Source organism: Lepisosteus oculatus, chromosome 20 (genome assembly GCF_040954835.1).
Source record: "Lepisosteus oculatus isolate fLepOcu1 chromosome 20, fLepOcu1.hap2, whole genome shotgun sequence".
Taxonomy (NCBI): domain Eukaryota; kingdom Metazoa; phylum Chordata; class Actinopteri; order Semionotiformes; family Lepisosteidae; genus Lepisosteus; species Lepisosteus oculatus.
The window spans coordinates 9,029,548-9,041,403 of NC_090715.1; the positions used below are offsets into that span (position 1 = coordinate 9,029,548).

The 11,856-nt window shown below is 40.0% G+C and overlaps 1 protein-coding gene across 1 annotated transcript; it reads left to right on the forward strand.

Annotated features, from left to right (window-relative positions):
* The first annotated feature begins 5,224 nt into the window (after positions 1 to 5,224).
* On the forward strand, positions 5,225 to 11,370 carry LOC102695426 (enolase-phosphatase E1). The gene is made up of 2 exons (XM_015367939.2): positions 5,225 to 5,426; positions 8,538 to 11,370. The coding sequence occupies exon 2, from the start codon at positions 8,543 to 8,545 to the stop codon at positions 10,886 to 10,888; it is 2,346 nt and encodes a 781-aa protein (XP_015223425.2). The 5' UTR covers positions 5,225 to 5,426; positions 8,538 to 8,542; the 3' UTR covers positions 10,889 to 11,370.
* Positions 11,371 to 11,856: the final 486 nt, after the last annotated feature.

An 11,856-nucleotide genomic window follows, 5' to 3' on the forward strand; every position in this document is an offset into this window, starting at 1 on the left:
ATAACGTGCCCACTAATTGAATATCTAATAAAATTGCTTGCCTTTGGTTCCTGCTTTCCTTAAGAGTGTACAGTGGGACACAATACCGCCATCTTGTGGCACGAATAATTACGTGTTGTGCGGAATGACTCTCCAGTAAATATACACAGTACTCTATCTGCAAAATGTTCGTGTTAACTATATTATTATTTCAAAAACACATTTTATGCAAGTCAATCACGCATCCAACCTATTATAAGAATGAGATTTCTAGTTTTACATGTTAGTGTTTTTTCTTTTCAGTTAAAGTATCTTTTTGTCAATTCTTCATAGGTATACTGGGCATGGTAACACAAAATAAGCATTTTACTATATATGTAATGATAGTAGATGAGGAGAAAGTGCTTTATATGGAGAAAAAAACATTAGACACAAAATATTAATACTCAGATACTTTTATCATAGTAAGATTTTAATAGTCTTTAAACATCCAAATAAATTGGTTTACTGTAGGTAACTTAACATGAAGAGATAACTAGTTCTAATTTTGTGAGAGATGCAAGTATTGATTCTGAAAAAAGTCCATAATGTTAAATCCTTTTAATCGTAAAAAACAGAAATGTAACACTATTATGATACTATGGTATGAAATTATGATATGGAATAGAAAAAATAAAGTAGTTGGGATTCTTTTTGAACAATAAATCGGGAATATTGTCTTCTCTTCACTGATGTACAGTCAGCTGTGAAGCATAATGAACGCCACACATGTACCCCGCTCTCATTAACACTGTTTCTGGTATGTGCTTGGTCCACTTTGGCATCTATATCCAACAAAGAAAAACTGATAAAAACCCAACACTGAAAAGAAAACAACTCAGAGAATAGAGTGCATTATCTCACCCTTAGAATTAATGCTGTGATTACTGAAAGACACTTGAACACACCTGCCTCACAGGCTGTTGTCTGTGCTGAAAGTGGCAGACAGCTGTGGTACCCCATTATTACAATTCCCATAGGGCCTTCCTTATGGCCTAGTGTTGCCACGGCTACCGACTAAAGGTGGATGGCCGATTCTCTCTGGGGAGTGTTAGTATGCCAAGAACTCGGAGTCATGCACATGTTCCTGAAACTTGACCATCCCACACACTTCCTCACGACAGAATCCTGCCTGAAGAAGAAAAACGAGGCAGCCATGTGCCGGGATTAGGGTATCCAAATGAAAATGCAAGAGAAATTTCATCCTTAAAAGGGTCCAACATACTCTTTCCTTCTTTTCTACTTTAATGCAGGACCTCACAACTGTTTCCGCAAAAATACTACATCTTTTATAAGGTACAATAAAATGTTTTAGTTGCTCATGTTAGCTCACATTTCAGTGTAACTACGCAGACAAGCCACCAGAAAGCAGTGTGTCCAAAATAAGAATCACAATGGAACGAATGAGTGGAGGAGATCTTTTGTAAATGTTAGCTAGCCAGTATGTTGATATTAAATTATCATCATATTGCAGGTTTTCTTCCAAAAATCTGCTACTTTCAAGAAATCTTAAAATAGAAACCTACATAAAACTCAGACAAAAGAGACTATCATTTCACCAATATCCTGGTGTCTTTATCTTGTCAGATAGCCTTGTGAGAGGCTAAGCAAAGCTGGGTCTGGTCAGTACTGGGAATAGAGACTTACAAGAAAAGCCACTTTAACTATTATTGGTCCATTAGGTGGTCTCTCTCCACTTAACCTGAATTTCCAACTAATGCCCCAGTGCCGTGACCAGGGGATCTGCTGTAGGAAATAGTGGTCCTGACTACTTGGTCTTTAAAGTTTCCATGTTTGGAGGAGAAGGGATGTTGACTCCAGTTTCCTCCAGTCTGCCTCTTAATTTAATTGGTTAATTTAATTACTTTGCCTGATCTACTGTGTAGTGGAACTGCTGGAGCATAACGGTTAACTGAGGAATTAGGGTGTCCCCTCCTACACAATGTCCTTTAGGGGCCTTTGGAATCCCATGAATACAATTAATATTATTATTTCATTTTCAGTCACTTTCCCCTGACACACTACAGCATAGATTTTAATTTTGCCCAAAGGTAAGTGAATAAAGATGTACTTAGCTTAGTGTAGCTTCTGGTTGCACTAATTAACCCTAGTACTTACCAAGCTATAAATGAATAAAACTGTAAAGTGCATAACTACTGATCAACATACTAAACAAGAAGCTATAAATGAATAAATCTGTTCAAAAACCAAATAGTAATACATTGTTATATTCCCCTGTAAATCACTTTTCAGGTGATGTGCCTGTCTTGTTCTAGGTAATGGTGGGAATTATATTATTTTTTAAGCATACATTTCCCCTCCCTGGAAAGCTAATGAACTCATTATTGAATGCGTAGTGCCTAGTTTTTTTTTATATACACTCATTGACTGAAAACTCGCATGGGAAGGACTTTCTCATTTCATAAAAGTCTGGAGTTTGGAGCTGTATAATAACCAAACATGTAGGATGAAGTATTTGGTTTTCAAGTATTCTGACAAAAATAATTACGCATTTTTTGGAGGATCTAGGATCTATAGTGGTTTGTTGCCCTGAAACATAAATAATTGCCAACAATAATTTTGTGCATTTATAGTAGGTTTAATTTAAAAAGAAAGTATTTTCTCCAACACTTCCTACAGTAGGTCAGTATACCGAGACACAGGGTAGAATTCTCTGAGTTCTAACATTTTATTCACTTTGGCATATTAAAAATTTTATTGAATGTTATATTATAAATATTTTACTGGCATCTTGAGAATGTTACTATGTTTAGTTAATTGTATTTGTTAATGACAAGAGTATTGTTTTCTACATTTAATAGGTCTAGTCAGTTCTCTAATGAGAAATATAAAGATGGGGCAGTTTTAATGCAGCTTTGGTGCAATATGCAACTGTTGAAACTATGAATTTCCTTTTGGGCTTTGTTCATCTTTTTTGGGCGGATTTGGTTTTTCTGTTTCACCATAGTGAAGAAGACGAGGAAAATTAGAGATGTTTGAGTTGTTACAATCTGTTATCATTGTGATAATATTTATGTTGTTTAAAACAAAGTTCTCCTGTGAGGTCTACTGTCCTTGGCACAGTGGTGCAGTGGTGAGTTTTGGTGCCTCGCCTCTCTGGGGCCTTGGGTTCAATTCCTTGGCTGCTATCTGCGTGAAGCTTGTATGTTCTTCCCGAGTTTGCATGGGTTACTTCCGAGTGCTCCAGTTTCCTCCCACTTTAAGATCACTTTATTAGTCGTATACAATTTCTTGCATTAGGAATTTGTCTTTGCACATACCCCGCTTGCTCTCCATGAGACACACAGGCACACAGATGGGGAGAGAGAAGCTTGGGGTCAGAGCGCAGGGTCAGCCATATATACGGCGCCCCTGGAGCAGTTGGGGTTAAGGGTTCAGGGGCCGAACGGAGTAGGATTCCTCTGCCAGCCGCAGGATACGAACCGTCAACCTTCCAGCCACAGGCGCAGATCCTTAACCACAGAGCCACTGCTCTGGCCTGGCATGCTGGTAGGTCAGTTGGCTTCTGGGAAAATCTGGCCCTGGTGTGAGTGTGCGTGCGCGTATGCTTGCCCGTCCAGTCCAGGGTGTATCCTGCCTAGCACCTGCTGCTTGCTGGGATAGGCTCCGGCTTCCCTTTGGCTCTTGGATAAAGGATATAGATGGATGGTCTCCCACCCTAATCCTCACCAGGCAAAGCTTTCCGTAACTTTGGAGACGTGACAAGATCAGGCTTGAAGGTGACAAGCCTCCTGTCGACCAGTTAAAAACATTGTTGGAAATATCCAGCACCAGCATAAAACATTTCCAGACTTTAAACTGCAGCCATTTATATTGCGTTCCAGGTTTTAGAAACGTTTAAGATGGGTAGACCCTCATAAGCAGGGTCCAGGCCAAGTCGTCTTTAACAAATGACATACTGGAGACAAAAAGCCATAACAAAAATGAGCCACCTTTCATTCCTTTATTGACAGCAACGCTGTCAATTACCACCAGGAAAATAAGTGAGAGTGAAAGGTGGTTCAATATTGCGGTGTGGGGATGTGCCCAGCCCTCTGTAAGAATGCATCACCATTATAAAAAAGCAATGCTGCGCAACAAAACTACATCACTTTCAAAAATCAGTTTTGCCTGAAGACAAAAACAATTATTTACAATTGGAGCTGTTCTGGAAAACAGCTCTCCTTGAAATATGTCCCAGACAGTGCAATAATTATGTGATAATAATAATTGCTTACACGTCTATAGTGCTTTTCTGGACACTCCACTCAAACTTAAAATTAAGCTTAACTGGAGCTTCCTATAAATTGCTGTTAATTTATAGGCTTTTGAAATGCAGCTCATGGATTCACTCCTATTACTTAAATCTTTATTTTACATTTGGCCTTTTCTTGTAGGAACAATCCTCAGATATGCTCAGGTTTCATGTTTTTATAGTTGTGCATTGCTTTGATGAACAAGCCCCCAGAATGCCCGGCAAAAAAAACCAATCTGAACTGTTATCTTAGCCTTCAGACCAGCCTTTTTTTGGAACACGTCAAAAGATTGGAAGAAAGTGGTTTTGAACAGTGTGTAAATCAGAAACTTTGAAGGTTAATGACATAGGGATTTGCTTACTTAACCAGAGTCCCATATTGACAGAGTAAAGGTACATGTAAAAGGGCTCATAAAAATAAAGTTCTAATTTATTAAAGCGCGGTTAATAGCAGTTTTAGAGGGGGGGATTCGAAATAATTCGTCAAGGGATCTGAATGAAATGACTTGATGGAAATACAATTATTCATTTTACGCAAAGCAGCACATGTACGTTTTTAACTCCACAAGAATGAAAGTTCTTTAACATTGTAATAGCTCACAAAGTCCTAGGAAATTCATTTTAGTCTTGATGGCAGCGAACCTATTCATGGTCCTCCAGAGTTCAATTGTTTCTCCTCTTTTTTTTTTCCTCGGCCAAGGGGGGTGGTCGCGCAGTACGTTGACAAATTATGCAAACGCTTACGGGGGGAGTGGAAAAAAACTAAATCGGTAACTTTGATGTACAAAAGACTGTTGCTATAGCAATTGCTTAGGGAAAAAATGAGGGTATTATTCTCAAAACGAGTAAAACCCCATTTAATCTAGAGAAATATGCACCGAGAGGGGGGGGAGTGTAGTGAATGGGAGGGGTGCAACGGGGGGAAGGCAGGAGAGATTTTGTTAGCGACAGATGTCTAGCAAATAGTAAGTAAAGAGGAGGGGAAGTTTGCGAGAAGCCGCGCAGTCCTGGATTGTACCTCAGGGAGGGAGCGTGACCGGGTGCAGCTGTCAGTCTCGACTCCGCTCCGCTCGCAGTCGGTGCTCGGCTTTGCTGGGGAGCGCGTCAAAGCCTCGGGTCTCTCCTCGGCGTTTCGTCCTAACCAACAAACCAGGTGGGGTTTCAGAGCTCTTCTTCAGCGAAAAACGGCATTGAAAACAGGCTGTGTTTTATACCATTTTGGCGAGTTAGGAAAGGGGCAGCGGGCTGGGGGGTAGCAGATAATGGCACTGAACTGGGGGAGTCCGACTAGCGCCCCTTTGTTCTCCAGCCATGCGTGTTCGCTTCTTACAGATGAGCAGATTTACCAGTTCAGCATTTTGTGACCACCGGCTATACCTTGCCGTATTCTGCTTCTGAGCACCGAAAAGGGGTTTCTTAAGACGTTCAGTACATTTATAACTCTGTGAAACGTTGTAATACATGCGAATGTTTGTGTAACACAGAAACGCTGATTTCAGCTGCTGCATGATTTATTAGAAGAGGGCATCCGGTATCAATGAAGGCAATTTTAGAGACGTAATTTATATCTATACGGCTAGATGTTGTTTTCACAGCTGATGAATTTGACCGGTTTGACCAGTTTTACAAAGCGTTATTCTGAGTCATGAGGAAAAATGTTAACCTCGACCGTTCCTGGTTCTCTTATACATCAGTATGCATTTCGCTAATCGTTTAGGTCAGAGGATTAGCTAATCAAATGCACACCATCCAATCAATGGAACAAGCCACTTGTTCAAACCGAATTTGGATTATCCGTTGTCTTTAAGAGTGGATATGTTTCTACTGCCTTGGTGGGTTATGTATAACTGTGGATTTAAGTGTTAAGATGGCTTTCAAACTTCACACCTTTTATATGCGCATACCAGCATTACTTAGGGCTTCCGCTGGTCGTTTGCTTCTGGGGTGTTGAACGCGAACCGGGAGGGGGAGGGGACATTGAAGTAGCTTATCGTTTCAGTTGGTACAACTGCCGATTTTGGTTTTTGTTTCTCATTCCGGAGGGGGGCGGCTTGGGGATTTAGGGCGTGTCGTTTGCCCCTTTTATGTAGAATAGTGTTTTAACACCAAGTTCATAATTTACCATTACAACTCGCCGGTAACTGGGGTGGTTTGCGAAGTCTGATTAGTCTTTAACCTGGAGGAATTAACTTGAATTAAAATGGTTGGGCAGAACAACATCTTAAACCTGACCAAAAAGTTAAAGACATTGTACTGGCTTACGAATGTGCACGCTCTTAAGGGTTGTTAAGTATTTCTTTAATGCGGTATTAGACTTTGTTTTGTCGTCCACTTAAGAACAAGCACATAACGGAGGACAGACCTTGCAGGACAGCGCGGTGTGCGTTACTAAAGTGAATGCATTTAAAAACTGTTTATTTCGTCACGTACAGTATCTGTCTCCCAGTTTGCAGACGCGGAATTGGTAATGTGGAAGCTGATGCTGCATTCAGCTCCGGCGCTTTTGTGCAGCTGACATTTCATTCTCCTCTAGCTGTTGGGTTCATAAAGCCCATTAATGCTTTAGGAGTGAAAAATGTCGTTTTAAGGCTGCAATTTGTAAGAATTCTAACTAAACCGATTGAACTCAATATGTCCAATCCAGGGAAACAAACCAGCCAATTAAATTAATTGGCACTCTTTAGCGCCGTCCCACTTGAATAGAGTAGCTACGCATATAATAACTCTTGGGGATACAATAGGGAACTTGTAGCAGTAATTAAGCTATATCAGGATCTGGAGTAATTTCCACACAGCTCACTCAATACTCGGTAGCTCAGCTTGACTGTCCCGATGCAGCACTAGGGACAGCTCCCATTACACATGGCATAGCCCAATTCCTGCCGCAGCCAGAAGTCGATGCATCTTTACATGGTGAAATAATATACTGAGTTGAACGACAGTGTTTGATTTAGTAAAAGTCAAATATAAACATGCTATCGTGATACGTTACTGAATGTCGATTTTGGTATGCTTGGGATACGGGCACGTTTATAAACCCGATCTTAGTTATTTTTAGTTCGGAATTAAGCAAATGCACACCACTATCTCCTCCGTGTTGAGGGCATAAAACAAGACGGGTTGTGAAGGCGTTTTTTCTCCTCGGGTTTATAATCCCAATTTGCCCTACTTTAATTTTCGCTATTTCTGTTTCTACGATTGAAAAAGCAGTGGTAAGCCAATTAGGTAATTAGTTAATAAAACAATTTACGCGACGTAAAATCTAGATAATGCAATAGCCTAATATTCATCTTTGGTTATATATATATATTTGAATTTTCTGTTAATTGTTCCCAAACCGTGTAATTCTATAAATTAGACTGATAAAATATATATTTTAAAAAAATCTATAAAATGTAAAGTATATACAGTATGGGTATGAGGAAAAGTGGCTTCTCTACTGCACTAAGGTATGCTAGAACAGTGTGTCAAAGTGCATGTAGAAAAATGACAAGGTGGCATAGATAAGCTCTGCTCTTACAGGAGACTGGCACCGAAAAGCTAACCCCTGAGTCTTAACACGTGATGTCTAGCTCCTCGTGCTGTTTCACATCCACTTGTTTCAGTTTTTTCTTTCTGCTGCATGAGCAGGCTTTCGTTCCACTTGACCACACTTTCTCTCGTGGTTTACAATGAGGAAAAGTACCAGAAAAACATGTTTTTTTTTTTTCCTTTTATACATACTGTAATACTGTCCCAGCAGCAGGGTACACTACCTGATAATAGGGTCACCAGCACTGGTCCTAGGGGGCTGCAAGCTCTTCTGATTTTTTTTCTTTAATTGAAAGTATACAGTAGGTACTGAAATTAATATAAGAAGATAATCTTTAGCCAGTAATTAAACACTACTAATTAAAAATTGTATTGGGACATGCCACGACTATGGTTGGTTCTACACCCTTAAGGGCTTCTTCTGTGGAGAACGTTATCTAAAACTATGCCTAGTTCACATGTCAATTGATACACTTGTGTCACTATCCAGTGTGTGACAGTTATCCTCCAGAAGAAGGCAAATACAGCTCCCTTTATTATGATATTCTAAAATAGTCAATGGTAAGCAAAAAGAAGTACCACTTCAGTTCCTGAATGGCTTGTCTTCAAAAACTGGCTTGTGTAGATACACATTGTGTTTAACAGATAAAGAGTTCATTTTTGAACATGCCAGTGGACTGCAGTCAAAATCACAAACTCCCTCTCTGAAATAATTCTGCTTTAATGCTTCTAGGAAACATGGGAGGTAAGCTGAGTAAGAAGAAGAAGGGGTACGATGTCAGTGACCCAAAAAGTAACAAAAAAAACGAGACTGCAGAAGGCCAAGTGGAACAAGATGAGGTCCCCGAGAGCAAAACTGAAACTGAAGGACAGGCAGCTTCTGCTGAACAGCCAGCTGACACCAGCACATTAGATGTTTCCAAAGAAACCCTGGAGGAAAAATCAAAGATGGAACCTAAAGTTGAAGAGGAACAAGCTGTTCAAAGACAGGAAATGGGTCAAGAAGGTGAAGCCAAGACAGAAAATGGATGTACTGAACCTGCAAAGGAAACTGCTGCTGCAGAACTACAAGACAGAGTGGCACAAGTCACAATGACAGAAGAAAAAGAAAAGGAAAAAGAGCCTATAAACGAGGAGGCCAAAACTGATCAAACACAGGAAATGGGCCAGGCAGACAACACTAAGGAGACTGAAAATAGGGCAGCTCAACCTACAGAGGAAACTGCTTCCGAATCAAAAGAGACTGTGCCTGAATCTGCAAAGAAAGAAGAAAACTCAGAGAAGGAAAAGGAATCTGATGAAACCATCAACCAAGAAGCACAGGAAAGCCCATATGCAAATGGCATGAAAATAGAACAGCAGGCCCCTGTAGAAGAAAGAGATCCACTTTCACCAAATCCAGTGTTGGACTCCCAGTGTATGGAAATTTCTCCTATGGAAAAGTCAAAAGACATGCCTGTAACAGAAGAGGAGAAAATCACTCCAAAACTACAAGAGACTGTTGTCCCAGTTTTAGATGCTAACTTAGAAAATAAAGAAGCCTCCCAGGAAGTAGGAAAATGTTCAGGGGAGGAGACTGGAAAAACGGAAAGTGCTTCCCCTCTTACTGGAGTGACACCAGAAAGCTCCTCTGTAGCATCTGAAGAAACTTCAAATGCCAAAACCAGTTTGGAAAATACTGACATCCACAAAACTGAGCCTATCACCAAGGCCTCAGCAGAAGAAGAAAAGAACATACTGCCAGCTGCACCAAAAACTGCAGATCGCAGTTCATATCCCAAAGCTCAATCTGAACTTCCAAACATGCAAAAGGAGATTAACACCCAGTCACAGGAAACTGTGGTGAAATCAGAGGATGTTATCCTTGAGGAAATGGCTAGTAAATCAGAGGCTGCAAATGAGGAATCACATTCTGTGCTCAGCCACACGTCTGTGCCTATTTTGGATCCAGTACAAGAACCTGTCCCAACAGCTGAAGATGAAAACAAAACTGAAGATGGAAAACCAACTGAAGTAGAAGCTCTTTCATCTCTCAATGAAAACCCTTCTGTTAAAGAAATTTCAGAAGAAATTTTCCAGCAACAGTCAGAAAGCACAGACGATAAAGAATCATCTGCTACAAAAAATGAAAGCATTACTGAAAATGCCCAAGATGCAACTCCTGAGGTCACCAACAGTGCCCACTTTACTTGTATTGATTCCACGGAGGCTCAAACAGGGGCAGAAAAAAAGTCAGAAACAGGTAAATCTGAAGTACCAGATGCCGAGCACAAAAAAACCATGTGTGAGTCCCAAGAAGTTGAGAACAATGAGTTAAATTCCAGTTTACATGCAGGGAAAGATACTGCTTTTGCCCAGGCTGAACCACAAAACCAAGATACTGTTTGTGCCATTTTAAATGAACAGCCAAAAGAAAACACAACCCCAGCTCTGAAAACTGAAACTATACCAGAAATAATTATTTCAGAGTCTCATTCCAATAACGAATTCCCTGAAGATGAAACCTTAGAGTATGCCATCGAGTCTGAGAAGGCTGTCAATAGCCATGCAGATGGGGTCTCTGAAATGCATGAAAAAGAATCTAGTACTCCCTCCCCTGCTGAGAGTGAGGCAGTCAAAGAGATGACCTCAGAAACTGAAATCGGACTAACCACAGCTAATCAAGAGGTCAATGCAAAGGACGCTTGTGCTAACAGCAACAAAAGTGTTCAGGCAGTGGACACGGAGGTTCAGAATGAAGAAGGCAAAAAAGATATCTCTACAGAGTCTGCAGAGCAGCCCAAAGAAAAGCTAGTGGAGTCTGCTGAACTTCCTGAGCAGGTGCAACAGAATCAACAACAGAATGGTCCTCCTGAGATTCCACCTGCAGAGCAGGCCACTGAAATGTCTGCCAAGCCCCAACATGAGGAATGTGTGAACAGCATTAACAAGGAAGAAGAATCCCCCAAAGAGCCGAACCCTCGGAATGGTGGTGAATTAAAAAAGAACTTGAATCTAACCGATGATGAGGAAGCTTCTGAACCCAGCAGCGAAATACCAGACGCCTTAAGTACAGCTGCTGGAAATGAGATTGAATTGGCTTAAGGTAAAACAGTTACTCAACAGATAAAGTGAAACAAATAATGTACAGACACCTTGAGCTTAATAATAAAGTATATCATAAGCTCTTGGATGTTCTGGGTAACCAAAAAAATTAAACCATTGAACTCAATGGCAAGAAACTAAGAATAAAATAAGACTGTTCCTTACCTGGTTTTATTCAGCAGAATAGATGTTTGTGGTGTGAATGAAGCTGACGGAATGTTTTCAAGAGTGAGAGTTGATTTAAAAATGTGAATGAGGAATGGATTTACTAGTATATGTGAACCAACTTCTACGTAATTATTAAAACAATTAATTGGTATGGTTTTTAAATAGGATCTAATAGAATTTAGACATTTGCATATCCTTCAGTTAATTCAATAAAAAGGAAGCAACTTTTTCACATTTTCATAGTGGAATCAAAACTGTTTAGGAATGTGTATTTTAACTTAAAGTGTGGTTTTTGAAATAATAAAAGACTATTAAACAAAGCTTCTCTTGTGACTTTTATAGATTCTTTAAATGAAACATTCATTGCCCTTTGTGTGTAATCTGCTTGAGTGTCTAATCTTTACTAATGACACTTTAAAGTTGAAAGCAGCCATTTGGAGAGTTATCTTGACCGAGTACTGGAAGACAGGTGTATGCAAACAGATGGGAAAAAAAAGTCATGGAAATACTGTTAGGTGTTTACAGACCTCCTACAAATTGAGTGAACTGACAGTGTTTACTGAGAAGAAATATTCAAGGGGAAGGATATAGAATTCCAATGCTGTCCTCTAGAAGCTAGCTCTCCTGGTTTGATGCCACAAAGACCTTGAAGTCTTACACTCATTCCATATAGCTAATTTAAAATGGATTACTCAAAACTTGCCACTTTGCCCTCTTCATTTCTACTCCCATAATCCTAAGGGAAGTAAATGAATATTTGTATCGTAACTTCTATGTAAAGTTCACCACAGAAAATTAAT

Bases quoted from the DNA above. Each gene is read 5' to 3' on its own strand.
- LOC102695426 (XM_015367939.2), top strand. From the start codon at position 8,543: ATGGGAGGTAAGCTGAGTAAGAAGAAGAAGGGGTACGATGTCAGTGAC.